The 23,660-nt window shown below is 43.2% G+C and overlaps 1 protein-coding gene across 3 annotated transcripts in view; it reads right to left on the bottom strand.

Moving 5' to 3' along the window:
* The window catches only part of dtna (dystrobrevin alpha), a 182,359-nt gene that overhangs the window by 110,103 nt on the left and 48,596 nt on the right, over positions 1-23,660 (bottom strand). For all 3 annotated transcript variants that reach the window (XM_033019687.1, XM_033019688.1, XM_033019689.1), the window contains exons 5-6: positions 19,466-19,551; positions 12,651-12,805 (exon numbers count right to left, since the gene is read on the bottom strand). In XM_033019687.1, the coding sequence (XP_032875578.1) occupies positions 12,651-12,805; positions 19,466-19,551 (241 nt within the window). The remainder of the gene's footprint in view (positions 1-12,650; positions 12,806-19,465; positions 19,552-23,660) is intronic.

Genomic DNA, 23,660 nt, shown 5'->3' with positions numbered 1-23,660 from the left:
AGCGGTCCTCAGGGCCTGTGCTGCGCAGCTGACAGACGTCTGGACTGACATCTTCAACCTGTCACTTGCCCAAGCAGTTGTCCCCACGTGCCTTAAAACCACCTCCATCGTGCCGGTGCCAAAACACTCCACTGCAGCAAGCCTCAACGACTTCCGCCCAGTTGCACTTACTCCCATCAACACCAAGTGCATCGAGGGGCTGGTCTTGGCACACCTCAAAGGCTGCCTACCTCCCACACTGGATGCCTACCAGTTCACCTACCGCAGAACAGGAGTACGGAGAATACCATCTTCACGGCACTTCACTCCGCCCTCTCCCACCTCGACAACAGAGACACCTACGTGAGAATGCTGTTCATCGACTTTAGCTCAGCATTCAACACCATTATACCCTCTAAACTGATCACCAAACTCAACGACCTGGGCATCGACCCCTCCCTCTGCAACTGGATATTGAACTTTCTAACCAACAGACCCCAGTCTGTTAGGTTAGACAATGTCACCTCCTCAACCCTCACCCTGAACACTGGCGTTCCACAGGGCTGTGTGCTGAGCCCTCTCCTCTACTCCCTCTTCACCTACGACTGAACACCTGTACATGGTACTAACACCATCATCAAATATGCAGATGATACCACGGTGATTGGCCTCATCAGCGACAACGATGAGTCAGCCTATAGGGAGGAGGTCCAGCTCCTAGCAGCATGGTGCGCTGACAACAACCTGGCCCTTAACACCAAGAAGACCAAGGAGCTCATTGTGGACTACAGAAGGTCCAGGGGCGGCACGCACACCCCCATCCATATTAACGAGACGGAGGTGGAGCGTGTTTCCAGGTTCAGGTTTCTGGGGGTCAACATCTCCGATGACCTCTCTTGGACCCACAATACCTCAACACTGATTAAGAAGGCTCACCAGCGTCTCTTCGTTCTGAGGAGACTAAAGAAGGTCCATCTGTCTCCTCAGATTCTGATGAACTTCTACCGCTGCACCATCGAGGGCATCCTTACCAACTGTATCACAGTATGGTATGGCAACTGCTCTGTCTCCGACTGGAAAGCACTGCAGAGGGTGGTGAAGACTGCGCAATGCATCACCGGTTCCCGTCCAGAGCAGGCGATGTCTGTGAAGGGCGCGCAGCATCGTCAAGGACTGCTCTCACCCCAACCACAGATTGTTTACCCTTCTCCCATCTGGAAGGCGCTGCAGGTCTCTCAGTTCCCGGACCAGCAGGTTCAGGAACAGCTTCTTCCCTGCGGCTGTTACACAACTTAACTCTACGCCTTGGTGATTGCCAGTCATCCCACCCCCCCCTCGGACACTCCTTCCCCCATTGACTGATCTCCCCCCCCACGAAAATTGCACTACTGCTACTGTATATACATATATATATATATTTACTGTTCCATTATTCTGTGTTCGCACTTCTGGGGGAGATGCTAACTAACTGCATTTCGTTGTCTCTGTACTTGTACACGACACAATGACAATAAAGTTTTGAATCTGAATCTGAATCTGAAAATGCCATAATCCATGAAGGCAAACCCCCCTTATTACACTGAGAATGACCTTCATTTTGTTGTACGGCACAAACATTGTACTAAAGTAGACAGATTAACAACAACTAGCAGATCGAAACATAGAAACGTAGAAAATAGGTGCTAGGCGGTATGAATTTCCTGAAACAACAAAAAAATGTTGTCCTCTACCATTAAACCAGGCTGCCAATCCAGGTGCAATGAGGAGTGAAGAGCAGCAAACCAGCATGCGCGATCGAAAATGAGGTGCCAACCTTATGAAGCCATCTCCTGTATAGGACTACATGAATGCAAAACACTGAAGTTGCTTGCTATAAATAGTGCAATGGATCAGAAATGTGCACAATATTCTATGTGCCGTCTAACCAACTGCAGCTGCAACATGACACCACTAATGTTGAACTGCAACATGGCACCTCAACTCTTCTACTCAATGTCTCCGTCTATGAAGGCAACAATCTTTTTCATTATCCTATCTACGTGTGTCAGTTTCATTTAACTTTCCAGCTAATATATGGCCCACTGGATCCTTAGACAGTCTTCTTTATTTATGAGTCCACCAATTTTTGTCATCTGCAAACTTACAAATCAAACATTCTCATCCAACTCATTTATATTTTGCTAACAACAGAAGTCCTTGCATCGATACCTGCTGCACAATACTTGTTATAGATTGACAGTCAGAAAAATACCCATCCACCACTAGGCTGTCTCCCATCACCAAGCCAAATTTGGATCAAGTTTACCACAAATCCCAGATCTCTTGTGCCTAATCCTTCTCAGCAGCCAATCACACAAAATCTTATCAACTCCATGTAAAACCACATCTACCACTTTCACTTCATCAATTTTCCTTGTTACCATCACAACTCAATCAGATTTGTTACACATGATCCTTCCTGCACTAAACAGACTCCTCCTAATCAGGGAATATAAATCTTGGTCCTCAGAATCTTCTCCAACAACTTCCCTACCACTGGTATCAGGCTCACCAGCCTGCCGTTTCCAGTCCTATCCCTACTGCACTATTTGAACTAGGAAACAATATGGCTCCCCCTCAGACTTCTGGTGCTTCAGCTGTGGCTAACAAAGATGCAAAATCTTCATCAGAGCTCCAGGAATCTCTTGGACTGATCGAGTGAGATCCTGTGGATCATCCACTCTGCAGGAAGAGCACGGTTTCTAGGGTTATATTCTCAGAGTTTCACCCTGTGTCACAAGTTAGTGAGTATAAGAAGATGGGACAAATCAACCCATGGCTTCAGGTTTTTGGATCGTTGGGAAATCGTCTGAGGCAGGTTGACCGGGACAAGGACTGATTGCCCCTGAACTGGAGGTGGACTAATATTCTTGAAAGATTTGCTCATTTTACAGCACAGAAGATATATGGTACGCTTGCCTTCAATGGTCGCATCATTGATTGCAAGAGTCATGACATTATGATACGGCTCTACAAGACTTTTGTTAGGCCACATTTGGAGTAATGCATGCAGTTCTCTTCGCCCCATGAATAAACTTTTGGATCGACACATGGATATGCAGGGAATAGAGGGATATGGATCAGGTACAGGCAGAGAAAATTAGTTTATCTTGGCATCATGTTCAGCACAGACATTGTGGGCCAAAGGGTCTGTTCCTGTGCTGAGGAGGTTTTAAATTAATGAGGTAGGGATTGGGGGGTGGTGAGACCCGGAAGGGCAATACAGCAGATAGAGAGGCTGACTCGTATGTAAGACCAAGAACAGCTCTTAACCAGAAGGGTCTCGACCCGAAATTTCACCCATTCCTTCTTTCCAGAGATGCTACCTGTCCCGCTGAGTTACTCCAGAATTTTGTGTCTACCCAGCTCTTAACCAATGGTATGTGTAGGCAGAGACAAGAAATGAAGCAAGAGGGGGAAATATAGGGTTAACTGCATTTATTTTATTGCAGGAAGCCTCAGTGGCTGTGGGGGAAATGATCAGTAAATGGTGTGGTCAGGGGTCAGCAGTCAGTGGATAAGGATAATCAAAGATTGGCAGGATCTTGGCTGGATCATGAAGGAAAATACAAATGGGATAGGGTGGAGTGGGGAGAATAAACATACCTTGCAATTCCAATTGGTGGGCTGACACTAGCTCAGAGGGATGCCTTTTATATTGGGCTCCTGCAAAGGCAGTAGTGCAATAAAACATAGCAAACTGATCAAAATGTAAAATGAAAACTGAAGAGAATGAATGGAATAGCAAACCAGATTCACAACTGGAAGCAAAAGGTGATGTTGGCAACTGTTTTTGCCACTGTAGATAATTGCTATGAGGTACCATGTTGCTCACTCAGCCCCTTAGTTTTTGTATATAGGGGCCACACAATTCATACAACACATTGCCACATAGTTTACAAGGAGGAGTAAATTCTTAGGCTGCAGGATAGATGGCCTGGTCAATTGGTCAGAAATGCAGAGAAGAATTTCAGAGAAACTTGGTCATGCATTTGGGATATTGGAACTTACTGCAGAAAGAGACAGTGCTGCGCAACTATCTTCTGAGAAGGGAAATGTTTCCATAACTCTCATTTCAATCTTCCCAATTTCATTTTGTTCACAAATACTCAAAGCTTCACATTTTGTAGCAAGAACAAATCCAAAGTTTCCGTCCTGCTCCTTTATCACTGCTTTCAGAGTACAAGGACCGTATTAAAGAGGGAGAGCCAACAACTATTCACAACTGTTGTTGACATGGAGCTTGCACGTTGTCTTTTGGATTTTTTCCAGGTGCTCTAGTTTTCTCAGGCATTCCAAAGACGTGTAGGTTGGTAGGTTAATTGGCCACTGTAAATTGTCCTTTGTGTGTAGATGAGTGATAGAATCTGGGAGAGGTGATGGGAATGTGGAGAGAATATGTTGCAAGGAAAATAAGTGGGGGAAAAGGAGATAGCACAGACATGATGGAACAAAATGGTCTACTTTTATGTTATAAGGAAATAAGGAAATATTATGCAAAATGTCAAAATATTTCCTTTTTCCTGCAACTGTTGTTTCGCACTGTCTGAAATAATAATTGCCAGAGTCCTGGAAATGTTTAATAATCGGAGCAACGTGAACCATTGGAAAATTTGAAAAAATGCCAAAAGATATCCATTGCTCATAGTGTCCATATTTTCGTCAACTACGAAACATTCATAGAGTCATGATGCTATACAGTACGGAAACAGGCCCTTCGGCCCACCTTGTCCATGCTCACCAAATTGTGCACGAAGGGCCGAATGGCCTACTCCTGCACCATTGTCTATTGTTTCTGAGCTAGTCCCATTTGCCTGCATTTGGCTCGTATCCCTCCAAACCCTTCCTATCTATAATAGACACTAGACCAAGTGTCTAGAGGAAGGGGGGAGTGAGAGAGGGAGGGAGAGAGAGAGAGAGAGAGAGCGGGGAGAGTGAGAGAGAGGGGGTAGGGGGAGAGCGAGAGGGCGAGAGAGCGAGAGAGCGAGAGAGAGAGAGAGAGAGAGAGAGAGAGAGAGAGAGTGAGAGAGAGAGAGAGAGAGAGAGAGAGAGAGAGAGAGAGAGAGAGAGAGAGAGAGAGAAAATCTGAGGAAGGTGAAACACAGCGGGGGGAACAGCCGATCGTGGCTTCCGCCAGCGTGACAGAGCCGGGCTGGGGGAGGGAGGTGGGGGTGACAGACGATCGTCCCGTGACGGGTAGAGAGCAAAGATCCTATAGCGGTATCAACAGCCGTTGATAACTGCCAGCTGTCAACAGCCGTTTAAAGCCGCTAAGGCAAGACGCGTTCGCCCAGGAGCGAGCGTTGACAGCAAAGAAGCACCGGCTTCTGACTCTCTGGAAACCCACAGCTGGGAGGGGCGGGGCTTCACGAGCTGCGCCAGCAGTGAGGAAAAGGTTCAGCGCGAGAGGCGCCGCTGATCCGAGATCTGCAGAAGAAAGATCCTATAGCGGAACAGAGCTGTAGAATATTGTTCTGCAGAACTTTCTCGATCTTTCTGCGCCTTTAAACCACAGCGGCGGGGGGATGGGGCCAGGAGCCAGGTGGGCCTTGATTGGTTATTGTGGCTATTGTAAACAATTTTATTCAAAATCTGGGGAAATAATTGACCGAATTTAGAGAGGAGTGCATTTATGCAATCGTAAGTTAAATCTCTACCGAAATTGTAAAAATCTCTGCGTTTGTGCGTCTGGTTTTCGAGGAGATGTGTTTCAAATGCAAAATGCTGTACACCCACACACACACAGAGTTTTAATAGATATATGATAAAATGCTGGAGTAACTCAGCGGGGCAGGCAGCATCTCTAGAGAGAAGGAATGGGTGACGTTTCTGGTCAAGACCCTTCTTCCTATCTATATCTGTCCAAATGTCTTTTGAAAGTCATAATTGTGTCTGCTTCTGTGGCTTTCTCTGGCAGCTCGTTTCAAATTCAGACTACTCTCTGAATGAAAAAAGCTGCCCAAGGTCCTTCTTAAATTTCTCCCCTCTCACTTCAAGCCTGGGCCCTCCGACATTCTTTAATACGATTAAGTTATAAAGATGATGTTGAATAATGTTCAGTTGATGGAAACGATGCCAAATCAGTTTGGGCACTGCTTTGTTGGATTTGCTTTGTTTCCACAAGCAGCATAAAAAAGACTTGAGTCAATCAGCTGATCTGGTTTTCAGCAACAATAACCTTATTAGGGCAAATTATTTGGTTTTCAAGATTCCTTACATTACTCAAAGATCTTCCAGTGTGTTGTTCAAACTGAGGCGTAGGACTTGATAATTCTTCCTTTCCCCTTTTCATACTCGAACCCTTTCCTCTTTTTCCACAACCATTCATTTTCCAACTTTACCACTTTCCTCTTTCATAATTCAATATCCACAACCCTTCCTCCCTTCAATATCCACAACCCTTCCCAATTTGCTGCTTCTATCCTTTCCCCATATTTTACTTTGTCACCTCGAACCAATTTATCCCATGGTTCTTTCATCTCTCACTTTCTTCCCCTTCATCAGCTATCATTCCCATTTACACACTCCCCCATGATTGGCTCCATCAGCACTTCATTCTTCCTCGGTTAAGTAGCCAATATAATCAAGGATCATTCACTTCTGGTTATTCTCCCCCCTCCTATCGCGCAGGAGACACAAAATCTTGAAAGCACGTCCCACCAAATTCAAGAACAGTTTGTCCCTCGCTGTTATCAGACCTCTCATATGCCAAGGATAAATGCCCCATCTTTCAATCTACCTTGTGGTAGCCATTGTATTCTTTTACCTGCACTTTCTTTTATTTTCTCTTTTGAATTACCAGGTGCATTCGTGTATGCTATGATTTGCCTGACTAGCACGCAAAACTACATTTTAGGTTGTATCTTGGTACACATGATAATAAACCAATACCAAACAGGAGGTGCTGAGGAGATCTGAGGAACAGTGACAAGAAGGCTAGCCTTAAAATATAACAATATAAACACTGATTAACTTGCAATTACAAAACAGTCTTTATCTTTAGACTTCTTTGGGTGTTATCTGTATGGAGTTTGTATGTTCTCCCTTTGACTGTGTGGGTTTTCTCCAGGTGCTCCGGTTTCCTCCCACATTGCAAACACGTTCAGATTTGTGGGTTAATTGGCTTCTTTAAATTGCCCCTTGTGTGTGGGATGTGAAACTGGGATAATATAGAATCAGTGTGAACGGGTGATCTTTGGTCAGCATGGACTCGGTGGGCCACAGGGTCTGTGTCCATACTGTATCTCCAAAACTAAAACAAAACTAAACACACTACTGGTCACAGGCCTCCAATCTATAAAAACAATCCTACACTACCACCCCCAAATTCCTTCCATTAAGCTAATTTTGTATCTTATTGGATGGCTCACCCTAGATCCCACATGATGTTACCTTCTGGACTAGCCTATCATGGAAGACCTTATCAAAGACCTTGCAGAAGCCAATATAGACATCTGCTGCCCTGCCCTCATTAATCCTCTTTGCCACTTCTTCAAAAAACAATCACATTTGTGAGACATGATTTATCATGGACAAAGCCATGTTCACTATCCTTAATCGGTCCTTGCCTTTCCAAGTGCTGGTGGATCTTGACCCTTCAGTATATTTCCTGTTTGTTTTTCTCTGAACCTCTCTTTATTTGCAATAGCTTTGAACATTATTTTGCTTCTCTGCATTTTCAACCTTGGTTCACAACCTAAGTTCATAAATTATAGGATTAGGCCATTTGGCCCATCAAGTTTACTCCGGCATTAAATCATGGCTGACTATTTTTCCCTCTCAACCCCATTCTCCTGCCTTCCTTTCCCTTCTCTGCTGATTAATTTGTCTTCAGGCTCTTTCTACCTTTTGTTGTCCATCATGGAATCAAGGGATATGGGGAGAAAGCAGGAATGGGATACTGATTTTGGATGATCAGCCGTGATTGAATGGCAGTACTGGTTCGAAGGGCTGAATGCTCCTGCACCTGTTTTCTATGTTTCTATCATTTGGTGTCACAGTTGGGCGGAAACTTCAGGAGTACAGTGTATAGCTACGTCTGTATTGTGAGTTTGGTGCCTTGCATTGACAACAATGATCACGCCAAGTTATTTGGCAGAAATTCTTACGTTTCGGTTAAGGCCTCGAGCCACAAAGTGCCAGACAGGGAGAAATTAACCGAGGTTTGGCGTACATGAGCTGAAGATACAATGGTAAGCATTAAGAATGTGCAGATGTTTTAGATGTTGAACAGTTCACGGGAAAGTTAATGTCATTTCAACGTTGAGAAGTTCTTGAGCTGATTGTTTCTGCTAACATCTGCAAGTTATTTTGGTGGTCAGTGATAACCACAAACAACACTACTTCCACTAATTTATCTTCTAATAACATAATAGGAAATAAAAATGTGTACATTTTTATTTTCTATTACGATATTAAAAGATAAGTTGGTGGAAGCAGAGTTGTTTGTGGTTATCACTGACCTCTGAAATATTTGGGAGCTTCTTTGGAGTGATTCAGATCCTGGAAAAAAATATTCTGGGAGCTGCTGGGCTAAATACAATAGCATATGTATAGCAAGGATCTGCCTGCATTTTGTGATGTTAATACAAGCACCTGGCGGGTGGGTGCTGGAAACAGACCAAATAAATACAGCCCATTTTTAATCTATCTATGGGCAAATAATCTTTTCACACAAATTCAAAATAAAACAAAAATCATGTGTAGAGAGATAGAACAACATTATAAGAAGGCAGATAAAATTGCTGGTGAAACTCAGCGGGTGAGGCAGCATCTATGGAGCGAAGGAAATAGGTGACGTTTCGGATCGAGACCCTTCTTCAGACCGGTCAATATTATACTGTAACATTTCAGGGTTCCTTAGTGTCCACATGATTTTCATTCTCCATTGCATTTCCAGGCAACATAGTACATGACATTTATCAAATGGAAAGTTGGGCTGAGCATTTACAGATGGAAATTAACTTGATAAGTCTTCTTCTTCTTGCGTATGGCGTGCACAGCCTAAAGTTGCAGATCAAGTGGCATGAAAAACTACATCTATTTGCTTGTGCACGTCGGGTTGATTGCATTAGTCGAAACAGGGTGGACCACGTGAAGGTTGCATACTCATGCATTTTGGGAAGTCGAAAAAGAGCAGGATATGTACAGTAAATGGTAGGGGGCTGAGGAATGCAGGTGAACATAGGGACCATGTCAAGTCTATAGTTCCCTGCAAGTGGTAACACAGATAAATAGGGTATGGAAGAAGGATAACAACATACTTGCTTTCGTAGAATATAAAAGTTGTAAAGTTACTGGTTAGACTGTACTTAGAGGATTGTGAGCAGTTCTGATCACCACACCATAGTAAGAAAGTGGTAGAGCTGGAGAGATCACCGAGGAGATTCACGAGGATATAGCCTGGATTTGAGGAATTCAGTTATGGGGAGAGATTGATTAGACTGGGCTAGCTCTTCCTGGTGCGAAGGAGGCTGAAGGGTGACCTGACAGAGGTATATACAATTATGATGGTCATAGAGAGGGAAATGAGTCAGAATATTTCACCAATGGTAGGGGTTTCAAAAACTAGAGAGCAAAGGTTTAAGGTGAGGAAAGAGATTTAAAGTAGTTCTGAGGGAAAAGATGTTTTTTTAAAGAGATTGTCGCTGATATCTGGAACAAACTACCAGAAGAAGTGATGGAATCAATCATTACGTTTCAGAGACTTTTAGACAGGCACTGGAAGTTGGAAGGATTCAGACCTAATGTGGGCAAACAGTATTAGTGCAGGTGGACTTGAAGAATATGAGGGGCTGGTGATCCAATTTGTGTGCTGCACAACTCCATCACTCTGACACACATAAATGCATTTGCTGAGGAATTTTCAACCTCTGTTTTTTTACAGTTCAACCAGGCTTTACAGAAGCAGCATCAAACTCCATTCTTTGACATTATTGATGTCTTGACTTCCTATGATCTCAAATAAACGCTCTCAACTTCCAGCAGCAGCAAGACCAAATAGACAAGGAACATTTGTTGTTTCCAGCCTGTCTGAGTCATTCCCAGCCCCTGAGAGCAGGGTCCCAACCCCTTCCCATTACTGCAGCATTCATACATTTCCCTTTAACTAGAAGAGAGCTGCTTGCATTGTGATAAAGATTGTTACAAAAATTGCACTTGCTGTACTAGATAATAAAACCTGCAAAACATCAATAAGTGAGTTTGGTATTCCGAAAAACGCAAGGAATCTAGGGATTTGTCAAAGGTCACTCGCTATAATGAAAAAGCGAATGAAGCGCTGGGTGCACAAACTGTATGTAAATTCTTATCTTTATTTGTGATTTGTGTAAAAAAGTGTAAAATGTATTAATGTGTAAAAATATTAGCGCGGAGAAGAAGTGCCGCCCCGCCGGGCCATCCGACATGACAGCGGAACTCTCCTGCAGACACTTGCCCAATAAAAGCCCCTCTCCCGTTCCCCAGTCCTTGCCTCCTCTCTCCTGCCATCTATCCCCTTGACTGCCACTCCTTTGCGGGTACCGCTGCTCAGCGATTCCTGTCGCTGCACTGATTGAGGCCGGAGCTCCGGGTCTGGGGAGAATCGCACCTGCCCTCCCCCACAGTGAGTGGGACCCAAATCCCTCAGCATCGTCACAGGTCACAGAGCAACCTCGGCAGGGCCGGTGACCGTCGGTTGCGCCTCTTGTCTTTTCCAACGGCTGTCGGTTGGCCCGTCGGCTCTGGGGCAGCGGTGGGGGAGGGCAGGTGTGATTCGCCCCAGACCCGGAGCTCCTGCCTCAGTCGGTGCAACGACAGGAATCGCTGAGCAGCAGTTCCCGCAAAGGAGCAGCGGTCAAAGAGATAGATGGCAGGAGAGAGGAAGCAGGGACTGGGGAACGGGAGAGGGGCTTTCCCCCCCCCCCCCCCGCGCCGGCTGCGTCTGGGGCCGCCACGGGACAGGAACGGGCACGTCTGGCTGCCCTTCTGCATGGACCAGTGGAGAAGGAAGAACTGGTGTCGCTAACTCCAGTGGCAATTCAACAGCGCTTGCAGCCCGGCGAAGGAGACCCGGTTCGATACAATGCTTACATTGACCTATGACCTAGGCATGCGCAGTCGGAATACCGAACTCGCTTATTAGAGAACACGGTGCTGAAATTGGTTGTTTCAGAGCAGTGTTCAACAGAGAAACTTGACAATGTTGTTCCACCAACTCCACAATTGAAACTCTCAACCCTTATGCGACTTTCACAGATAGCATTAAAGCAACCTATAATATTCTTTGTACAGATGAAACATTTAAAAGCATTTACAATTTAAAGTGTCTATTTTCCAGTGAATATCCTAAAAGAAAAGTACAATCCACATGTTTGGAACATGCAAACAAGCCAAATAGTCTTACCCAAGAACAAGAGCAGGTTGTTCTGCTGTAATGTGTTTCCACAACACAAACTTGATATAACACACGTGAGGAATGCGGGAACATTAGATGCATTGCACCCGGCCGATTTGGTCATAACATGATTTTGATTGTGTACTAGAGAGCCGGTTAAAAGTTACATTGGAAATCAACAAGCAGAAAAAAAAGCTGTCTTGGATTGAAACAGTATACATGGGTAAAAATCTGTTTCCATGCAACCTCAAGCACCATTATCTCCTTGGAACACAGCTACTAGTTTCAACTTGGGCGACCATTGAAAATAACAGGCAATTGTTTCTATTGACTCCTGTGCAACAATTTTCTATTAAACAATGAAAAATACAGCCATTAATTTTTTAGCCTGCAATAACGAAAATAAATGCATTGAAAACATTTAGGTTTGAAAATCTTGCAGGAAAATTAACTTTGTTATTGCTAGTCTAAAACTCTAATATTGGTACTCAACTATTGTTATAGCAGAACTAATGCTCATTATAGAATAATGTGCCTTGGTGAGGCATTGGTGAGGCTGCATTTTAGAGCATTATATTCAGTTCTGGGCACGATGTTGTTGGAAAGATGTTGTCAAGCTGGAAAGGGTACAGAGCAGATTTACAAGGATGTTGCCAGGGCTAGAGGATCTGAGCTATAGGAAGAGGTCGAGTAGGATGGGACTCTATTCCTTGGAATGCAGGAGGATGTGTACAAGATCATGAGAGGAATAGATCGAGTCTCTTGCCCAGAGTAGGCAAATTGAGGACCAGAGGGCATACTGTAGGTTTGAGGTGAAGATTTAATGGGAATTTGAGGGGCAATTGTTCCCACACAAAAGGTGGCGGGTGTCGAGGAGATAGTTGAGGCAGGGACTATCCCAACATTTAAGAAACAGTTAGACAGATAGATGTATATGACAGGTTTGGAGGGATATGAACCAAGCTGGGCAGTTGGGACTAGTGTAGCTGGGACATGTTGGCTGGTGTGGGCAAGTTGGGCCGAAGGGCCTGTTTCCACACTGTATCACTCAATGACTCTAATGCATGATACGTATGTAAGTACAGTATGTGCTCCTGTGCCTCCACATAGCTTTCGCCTTATCGGATATCCATGTCATCAGATTCAAATAGATCACTCACAATGTGTTATAAACAACAAATAAAATTAAAGTAGATTGATATGCATACACTTTGTTCACCCGGAGATGGAGAGATAAAAAATGTTAATGCATCTTCACCTGCTGGGAAAAGCATGATCTTGATGCTTGCTCCGTGTACCCAAAGGAAGGACCTTCGAATACAGATGTTGGCAACTTCAGCACATCTCGTAGAAACTGATCAAACTTTGCATGTATCATTATTCCATTGGAGTCTGATATTTGGGAGAAAATATCTGAAAGATATTAGAAAAAAATGAAAACCATAAAAGATTTTCCAAACAAGCAACATAAAAAACACTTCTATTAAATTAAGAACATAGAACGAATGGTTCAAAGGCACTTTATTGTCACATGTACCTATATACAGTGAAATTCTTTGTTCGCATATAGTTCAGTGACAATCCTACTATACATTAGGCGCTATCATACTAAGTATGGTAGAGGTACAAGAACAATACAGCACAAGTACAGGCCCTTCAACCCACTATGTTCATGCTGAACATAATGCGAAACAATCTCCTCTGCCTGCAAGTGATCCATATCCCTGCATATACACCCAAAATTAGCTTTGGATTTTAACCACCCAATTGAAAAAAACAGCAATGATTGGTCCCACCGTCCCTATCTGAAATACTAAAAATGGGCCTTCACATAACATCATTTGGATTAATTCAGCAAGCTGATGGTGTGAAACATGATCCTAACTATTGTATTGATGAATTAAAGCAGGAAATAAGTTTAATTTAGTTTAGACTTTAGAGATGCAGCACGGAAACAGGCCCTTTGGCCCAGCGAGTCCACGCCGACCAGCAAATCCCGCACATTAAAGGGCCTGTCCCACTTGGGCGTCTTTTGCGCGATTACGCGTGCATGGTGCATGGTGACGTAGGCAGTGATGCGTGGTCGCGTGCGGCGCCCCAGGATTTTGGGATGTACAAAATCTTTGCACGCCATCTGCGTGACGCGCAAATGACACACAAGTGGGACAGGCCCTTAACTCTCTCTACACACATTAGGGATAATTTACAATTATACCAAGCCAATTAACCTACAAACCTGTACTTCTTTGGAGTTTGGGAGGAAACCGGTGATCCCGGGGAAAACCCACGCAGGTCACGGGGAGAACGTACAAACGCCGTGCAGACAGCACCTGTAGTCAGGATCGAACCCGGGTCTCTAGCGCTGTCAGGAGCAGCTCTACCGCTGTGTCATCATGCCGCCAGTTGTAACAGAAGATTTTAATGGCCATGTTGCAGTAACTTAAAGTTCAGGAGTGGAAATGACAGGAGCAATTTTGAAGGACCTGGCAATAAAAGTATGGCATCTGCTGCAGCAAGGAAGTGCAAACCTACAAAATTCTCGAAGCCCACATGTAAATATCATAAACAAATGGATTTAATATAACACATCTTCCTGATGAAGACCAAGAACCCAATTCTTGGTTCTCAAAATAACTGCATTTTTCCAACACAAGAGAGTTTCAGCTACTCAGATTAAGATTTTGCTAAAAATTCGAACAGTTGGGAACAAAATGACAGTTTCAACAATAGTTTGGACTACCTTTAAAAATGCTTTGGACTGCAAATGGGGAGGCTGGTTTAGAAAAACTTATCTCCAAGAATTAGGACATTTGCATTTCAAAAGAAGTTCTGATTGCTGATGAAGTATAGAAAATAACATGATAATGTAAATAGCAGAAATGACATGAAAATAACAGAATTATGTCCATACACATGATTTCTGGCGATGGACATGTCCAACCTAGCTCTGTTTAACTTATTATAAAGCTGTTCCTCTCAACCCATGGAAAAAGTTGATGTACCTTTTAGGGTACATCAATGAAACCAGATTTCATTTAATGAAGCCAGATTTCATTGGTCAAAGCAATTATTATGTCTTTCCAGCCAGAAGGCCATTATATTTGCCATGAGTCTCATATAAATGGCAGTATCAACATGTAAACAGCAGTATTAACATAATTTAAAGGTAACTACCTATCATGTGCATACACAAATACTCTTGCAATAAAATCACCTTGTACAGGGCATTTTATTGGACATTTCAAGCACAGTGATTGCAACCAAGCCTTACTTGGATTGGAGTCATTGGCTGATCATCCCCAATCAGTACCCCATTCCTGCCTTCTCCCCATATCCCCTGACTCTGCTATTTTTAAGAGCCCTATCTAGATCTCTCTTGAAAGCATCCAGAGAACCTGTCTCCACCGCCCTCTGAGGCAGAGAATTCCACAGACTCACTACTCTCTGTGAGAAAAAGTGTTTCCTCGTCTCCGTTCTAAATGGCTTACTCCTTATTCATAAACTGTGGCCCCTGGTTCTGGACTCCCCCAACATCGGGAACATGTTTCCTGCCTCTAGTGCGTCCAAGCCCTTAACAATCTTGTATGTTTCAATGAGATGCCCTCTCATCTTTCTAAACTCCAGAGTGTACAAGCCCAGCTGCTCCATTCTCTCAGCATATGACAGTCCCGCCATCCTGGGAATTAACCTTGTGCACTCCCTCAATAGCAAGAATGTCCTTCCTCAAATTAGGGGACCAAAACTGCACACTATACTCCAGGTGTGGTCTCACTAGGGCTCTGTACAACTGCAGAAGGACCTCTTTGCTCCTATATTCGATTCCTCTTGTTATAAAGGCCAACATGCCATTCGCTTTCTTCACTGCCTGCTGTACCTGCATGCTTACTTTCATAGACTGATGTACAAGGACCCCCAGATCCCGTTGTACTTCCCCTTTTCCCAACTTGATGCCATTTAGATAGTAATCTGCCTTCCTGTTTTTGCTACCAAAGTGGATAACCTCACATTTATCCGCATTAAACTTCATCTGCCATGCATCTGCCCACTCCCCTAACCTGTCCAAGTCACCCTGCATTCTCATAGCATCCTCCTCACAGTTCACACTGCCACCCAGCTTTGTGTCATCTGCAAATTTGCTAATGTTACTTTGAATCCCTTCATCCAAATCATTGATGTATATTGTAAATAGCTGCGGTCCCAGCACCGAGCCTTGCGGTACCCCACTAGTCACTGCCTGCCATTCTGAAAGGGACCCGTTAATCCCTACGCTTTGTTTCCTGTTTGCCAACCACTTCTCTATCCATGTCAGCACTCTCCCCCCAACACCATGTGCCCTAATTTTGCCCACTAATCTCCTAAGTGGGACCTTATCAAATGCTTTCTGAAAGTCCAGGTACACTACATCCACTGGCTCTCCCTTGTCCATTTTCCTAGTTACATCTTCAAAAAATTCCAGAAGATTAGTCAAGTATGATTTCCTCTTTGTAAATCCATGCTGACTCACACCGATCCTGTTACTGCTATCCAAATGTGCGGCTATCTCATCTTTTATAATTCTCCAACATCTTCCCCACCACCGATGTCAGGTTAACTGGTCTATAATTCTCCGTTTTCTCTCTCCCACCTTTCTTAAAAAGTGGGATAACATTAGCTACCCTCCAATCCACAGGAACTGATCCTGAGTCTATAGAACATTGGAAAATTATCACCAATGCATCCACAATTTCTAGAGCCACTTCCTTAAGTACCCTGGGATGCAGACCATCAAGCCCTGGGGATTTATCAGCCTTCAGTCCCATCAGTCTATCCAGCAACATTTCCTGCCTAATGTGGATCCAACACCATTTCCTGCCTAATGTGGATTACACCATCACACAAGCGCAATAACTGGATGATACTGATTTAACCACTATGCTCTCAGTGATAATGTTTTCTTCTCAGCATTTTAATGTATCTTAACAAAGCTACAGAGGTCTGCTGAAGAAGATATCCACAGAGAACAATCTCATTCCACTAAATGTTTCATTTCAGTGTGGCGTTGACTTGTTTTGTAAATAAGTGGCAGCGGGCTTTTGTTGTGGTTTCAACTAACCAACAGTACAGCGATCTAGCAGCTCACTTACTGAATTAATAGCAGCTCCCAAAAGGGAAATTCAGATGAAAGCAACAAAGAAATGTGTTGTTTTTCAGATATGTAGGCTAATGAGACATAGCGAAAGTCAGTCAGTCAAACATCACTCTCACTAAATGTCGATCTGCTGTCTTTGGAATATTTTAATATTATCAGATTGATGATATCACCAGGTTTTGTTGTGAGCCCTGACCCACTAAATTCATTTATAATTATAGAAATGTAAATCAAAGAGGATGTTATTCGGCCCACGGTGTCTGCCAAGCAAGAATTGAGTCATTTGATTTAATCCCACTTCCAAACATTCAATCTATAACCCTGAGGACTACTGCTTGTCAAGTGTTATGTTTTAAGGCTTTTAGATTGTATGTTTGAGACATGTGATGACTTGCTGAATGATAATATGAATGATAACATCCATGGAACATGGATAGGACAGGTTTGGAGGGTTATGGACCAAGCGCATGCAGGTGAGACTAGTGTAGCTGGGACATGTTGGCCAGTGTGGGCAAGTTAGGCCGAAGGGCCTGTTTCGACACTGTATCACTCTATGACTCTATAAAGCATTTTTGAACTCCCTTCTAGCCCTTCCACCTGTTAACTTAATGATTCCAGTTACTGTCATCATTGCCATGGAAAAACGGGTCCTTTCAAATCACTCGTCCCCACTAACCTTACCAACTTGCCGCAACCACTACATTGTGTAGGAAAAAACTGCAGATGCTGGTTTAAATCGAAGGGAGACAAAAAATGCTGGAGTAACTCAGCGGGACAGGCAGCATCTCTGGAGAGAAGGAATGGGTGAAGTTTTGGGTTGAGACTCTTAACCACTACATTCCTCTCCCCATCAACACAGGACAGCAATCCACCAGCCATCACTCACTCTGATAACAATCATAACTTAGGGTGGACAGATATGGACAGAGAAATTGCACTAGGCTTTAAATTTGGGCAAGTGTGAGATAATAGACAATAGGTGCAGGAGTAGGCCATTCGGCCCTTCGAGCCAGCACCACCATTCAATGTGATCATGGCTGATCATCCCCAATCAGTACCCCTTTCCTGCCTTCTCCCCATATCCCCTGACTCCGCTATTTTTAAGAGCCCTATCTAGCTCTCTCTTGAAAGCATCCAGAGAACCTGCCTCCACCGCCCTCTGAGGCAGAGAATTCCACAGACTCACCACTCTCTGTGAGAAAAAGTGTTTCCTCGTCTCCGTTCTAAATGGCTAACTCCTTATTCTTAAACTGTGGCCTCTGGTTCTGGACTCCCCAAACATTGGGAAAATGTTTCCTGCCTCTAGCTTGTCCAAACCCGTAACAAACTTATATGTTTCAATGAGAGCCCCTCTCATCCTTCTAAACTCCAGAGTGTACAAGCCCAGCCACTCCATTCTCTCAGCATATGACATTCCCGCCATCCCGGGAATTAACCTTGTAAACCTACGCTGCACTCCCTCAATAGCAAGAATGTCCTTCCTCATATTAGGGGACCAGGTGTGGTCTCACTAGGGCTCTGTACAACTGCAGTTCGGGAGGTTAAATGCAAGAGGAAAGTATACAGTTAATGTCAGGCCCGTTGATGTGCAGAGAGATCTTGGAGTCCAAGTCATTAGCTCCCTGAAATAACAATGCAAGTAGATGGAGTGGTAGAAAGTGTATGGTACACTTGCCTCATTGGTCAGGGCATTGAGTACAAGTGTCAGAAAATCACATTGTGGCATAACTTTGGTGAGGCTGCATTAGGTGGATTGCAGCTCTGGTTACCCCATTATAAGCTTTAGAGAGGGTGCATAAGAGGTATACTGGGATGCTGCCTGATTTTGAGGATATTATCCATAAGGCGAAAAATCGGACAAACTGGTGTTATTTTCTTTGGAGCATCGTAGGTTGACAAAATTTATAAAATTACGAGGGGTACAGATAGAGTAGACAGTCAAAACCTCACACTGCCCACCATGGAAATGTTAAATACTAGAGGACATAGCTTTAGGGTGAGAGGAGGAAAGTATAAAAGAGATGCGTAGAGCATGTTTTGTATTTACAAACTGAGGTAGCTGCATTTTACGTGCTGCCAGGGATGGTGAAGGAAGCAGATAGGGTAGTGCCGTTTAGGGGCTTTTAGGGTAATGGAGAGATATAAATCACGTGCAAGCAGAAGGGATTAGTTTAATATGGCATCATGTTCGGCACAGGCACAGACATTAGGAAGTTTGGCATGTCCCCTACAATTCTCACCAACCTTTACAAATGCACCATAGAAGGCATTTTATCAGGATGCATCACAGCTTGGTTTGGGAACAGCTCAATCCAAGACCGCAAGAAATTGCAACGAATTATGGATGCAGCAAAGACTATCACACAAACCAACCCACCTTCCGTTGACTTCATCTAAACTTCATGCTGCCTCGGCAAGGCCACCAGCATGATCATTCATCCTTCTTCTCCCCTCTCCCAGCCTCCCTTCTATTGACTCCATTTACACCTTGCGCTGCCTCGGCAAGGCCAGCAGCATAATTAGGGATGAGTCGCATCCTGGCCACTCCCTCTTTTTCCTTCTCCAACTAGGGAAAAGGTATAGAAGTGTAAAAATGCACACCACCAGATTCAGGGACAGTTTCTTCCGAGCTTTTATCAGACAACTGAATCATCCTACCACAACCAGAGAGCAGTGGTGGACTATCATCTAACTTTTTGGCGACCCTTAGACTATTCTTTATTAGACTTTGCTGTTAATCAACTAAATGATTGTTAAATGGTCAGCTTAGACATGATGGGCTGACAAGCCTGTTTCCGTGCTATATCTCTTTTTGACATAATGCCTGGTTGAGGTTGTGTCAGGCAGTATATAAAGACAACTTGTTCTTTCTTACCTCAATTTGGAGGCAAGTGTAAATCATAAAAAAGTTAAGCATTATGGCAATCATTCTGCACAAAACTTACATCTCAATTTATCCAGAATCTTCCCTCCACATATTGTTGCTAACGCCACTTTCACAGCAAAAACCGATATTTTGCCATGGCCTTCACTAAAGAAAAAAAAATCAATAACAATGTGAAATTTTAAACAACAACGGCTTTCAATCATTTATCTAATGAAAAAGAAACATGAAGCTAATTTGCTTTCGTAAAGAAATGTAATATTTTCGTCATTTACCTCAGTTGTTATAGTTGTAGATTATTGAATTATCTCCACAATCTTAACATTTTACAACAGAACCTGATTGTTAGATTTAAGAAGGAACTGCAGATGCTGAAAAAAATCAAAGGTAGACAAAAATGCTGGAGAAACTCAATGGATGAGGCAGCATCTATGGAGCGAAGGAATAGATGACGTTAGGAATAGGAAATGTCACCTATTCCTTCGCTCCATAGATGCTGCCTCACCCACTGAGTTTCTCCAGCATTTTTGTCTACCTAATTTTTAGGTTTGTTTCTTTCCCATGGTATGTGCTTACTTGAATATCAGTGATTCGTGGTTTAAAATAAATCAGACTTGGAACTTGATTGAGATGTGTTATTCTATTTTATTATTTGGATGTTGTTGATGGGAATGCGAAAAGAAACTACAGCAATAATTGACAAAGGGATTACTCTTTGGGCTAGAAGAGATTTAGTTTAATTTAATTTAGTTTAGTTTAAAGATACAGCACGGAAACAGGCCCTTCGATATGATGGGTGGACATGGCCCCCTTCTTAGTTGCAAGAAATATGGAAAAAAAAAACTGTTTTAAGTTGTCAACAAAATAGAGAGAGTACAGAGGAGATTTACTAGAATGTTGCCTGGGTTTCAGCAACTAAGTTACAGAGAAAGGTTGAACAAGTTAGGGCTTTATTCTTTGGAGCGCAGAAGGTTAAGGGGGGACTTGATAGAGGTTTTTTAAATGATGAGAGGGATAGACAGAGTTGACGTGGAAAAGCTTTTCCCACTGAGAGTAGGGAAGATTCAAACAAGGGGACATGACTTGAGAATTAAGGGACTGAAGTTTAGGGGTAACGTGAGGGGGAACTTCTTTACTCAGAGAGTGGTAGCTGTGTGGAATGAGCTTCCAGTGAAGGTGGTGGAGGCAGGTTCGTTTTTATCATTTAAAAATAAATTGGATAGTTATATGGATGGGAAAGGAATGGAGGGTTATGGTCTGAGCGCAGGTATATGGGACTAGGGGAGATTATGTGTTCGGCACGGACTAGAAGGGTCGAGATGGCCTGTTTCCGTGCTGTAATTGTTATATGGTTATATGGTTATCTTGGGAAAATATCCTTGAGTCTGAGACATTTCAAGAGGGGCAAAGTGTAAAGGTGTGTGAGGCAATTTTTTTTACACAGAGGGTGGTGAGGGTCTGGAATGTGCTGCCAGAGGTGGTGGTTGAAGAAGATCTGTTAGTGGCATTTAAAAGACTTTTGGATAGGCAAATGGATATGCAGGGATGGAGGGCTATGGGGCATATGCAGGTAAGATCATTGATGGTCTTGGCATCATTTTCAGCACAGGCATTATGGGCCAAAGGGCCTGTTCTTATGATGTACTGTTCTAAGGTCTATAATTGTTCCTCTGTGTCTTGAGATTGTGAGCTAAATCAGATTACTCATACACTTTGCATAAAAGGATTGTGACACAAACGTGATGGTGGAGTGTATGAATGGTTGTGGATGGGGTGCCTATCAAAAGAGCACACAACACTGGCTCAGATTAACCGTTGATCCCTTATACAAAAGCTATCAATCTCTGTCTTGAGATCTCGCAGAACAGTTTGTGATGGTGTGTCAACATTGTGGTTCCTGCTTATTATAACGACTGCAATGTCAAGCACAAACCACACATTAGCAGAGGGTGAATTTCATAAGTGGTGAGGACCAGTTACATTTAGTCTGCACTATTTAGGATTAATTTACACGTCTTAAAAATGTGGTACATTGTAGTTGAAACTGATGCTGGCAGATGGCAACTTATCTACAACTAAAACTAAGCTGAGAAACTGCAGGAGAGGCATATTAGAGAAAGGAACAGGTTGACTTGCGAAAGTGAAAAGATAATCTTTATCTGCAGGGGTGAGGTGGCCTTCCACACATAGTCAGAAATATATCGACAAGAGTGAGTGGTAAAATGAGGAATGTGTTGCCAGTAGTAGTGGGGGCAGATTCAATTGTGACATTCGATAAGTATATGAGGGCAAAGAATTTGAAGGGTAACCGAGCGAGTGCAAAGGAATGGGACGTTGGACCAATAGGAATTTGACATGCTTCAATCATTGTGACAGTTATCGAACTCAGACTAGTCAGCAAGATCAATAAAAACAACTTCAAATGCTGCATCCCACTAATGCACCACTAATGTCAGACACTTGCAATGCACTACACTTACAAAACTCACTCACCAAAAAAATCTATATCCTGGTCTGTTTTATTCTTCCACCAACATTTCCACCACTGTTTGTTTGATCATTATCATACTACTGTTTTTGGGAGTTCACAGTACTCAAGTGCCCATACTCTAAAACTAATTCATCTGCTGTAAAGTACTTCAGGATACTCTTCAAGGGATCCAAAAAGGCACCACAATTATTTATTTTTCCTTTATTTAACTGGACTAATCCTAAAATTCATGTGCTTCACCACAAACATGCCTTACAGCGCTAGAGTCCCGGGTTCGATCCTGACTACGGGTGCTGTCTGTACGGAATTTGTACATGGGTTTCCTCCGGGTGCTCCGGTTTCCTCCCACATTCCAAAAACATATAGGTTTGCAGGTTAATTGGCCTCGGCAAAAATTGTAAATTGTCACTAGTGTGTAGGATAGTGTTAATGTACGGGGTGATCGCTGGTCGACGCAGACTCAGTGAGCCAAAGGGCATGTGACCACGCTGTATCTCTACACTAAAGAAATATATAATGCTAAAGAGATCAATTTCTTGTACTACTATGCCGGTAATGCAGTCCCAATATTAACACAGAATATAATTTAGAAGACAATGTTGAATCAGTGAAATTCTACTCAAAGGAATTTTAAGCAAGTTAAGGTGGAAGGATTGTGCAGCACCATCCTAGTAGAGGGCAAAGTTCACACCAGTTTGACTGCTGCTGAGGTTTGAAATGAAATGCTTCTTAGATTGAGGAATTTGCTGAGAAAACAAATGTCCCAACTCAGTTTGAATTTGATAGAATTTTGTATGGAGTTGGGAGACTATATTTTTCCAGCACAGAAATAATGCCCAATTCCATTTGCATTTTGTGGACCCAATCATGACGCAATACCTGATGGTCAGCATTACAACTTCTACAGTAGCACGGTCTGACTATGAGAGCTCAATTGCTCTAATAGTGTCTTTGGATTATAATTTATAGACCACCTTGTAGCAACCATGTACTGCTGAGATGCTGTCCTTTGGAAGTGGCTCCACAGTCCCCTCTCATAGTAAATAATTCCCGTTCCTCTAAAGCAACCATTTAACGATTGCACAAAGAGTCTGTTCTCAGCTTTTGGCACTAGGTCTGGGACCTTTGTTAGCATTCAGCTTAGTCTTCTTCCAGTATAGAGAATAAATTCACTCATAGTTCCAGTCGCCACGCTACAGGAAGGATGTGATTGTGCCAGAGAAGGTGCAGAAAAGATTCACAGTAATGCTGTCTGGACTGGACCACTCGTGTTATAAGGAAATACTGCATAGGCTGAGACTGCTTTCCCTGGGTGGAGGAGGCTGAACAGTGAACTTAGAGGTTTGCAAAAATATGTAGGGCATACATTAGGGCGGATAGCCACTGTCCTTTTTCCAGCGTAGTCATGTCCAAAACTAGATGGTGTGTGTTTAAGCTGAGGTGGGAGAGATTTACAAAAGGGACAGGGGCAGGTTTTTCACAAAGAGGCTAGTGGGTACATGGAATGGGCTGCAGAGGAAGGAGTAGACTAGAGTACAATTACAATGTTCGCAAAACATTTGGAAAAGTACATGGATAAGAAAAAGTTTAGAGGAATATGGGCCAAATGACTGTTTTGCACAAATGTTAAAACATCCCACTGGGTTTTGACAATTAAAATTTTAATATCTATATACTATTAAAAGTCTCATCTTGTTTGTCTGTCTGTGAAAACAAGGAACTAAATCAAAACGGTACACAATAGTGCGAAAGTTTTTGCAGTATC

Source organism: Amblyraja radiata, chromosome 4, assembly GCF_010909765.2.
Source record: "Amblyraja radiata isolate CabotCenter1 chromosome 4, sAmbRad1.1.pri, whole genome shotgun sequence".
NCBI lineage: Eukaryota > Metazoa > Chordata > Chondrichthyes > Rajiformes > Rajidae > Amblyraja > Amblyraja radiata.
Note: the sequence above shows the minus strand (reverse complement) of the source record. Positions and strands in the feature narration are given on the sequence as shown.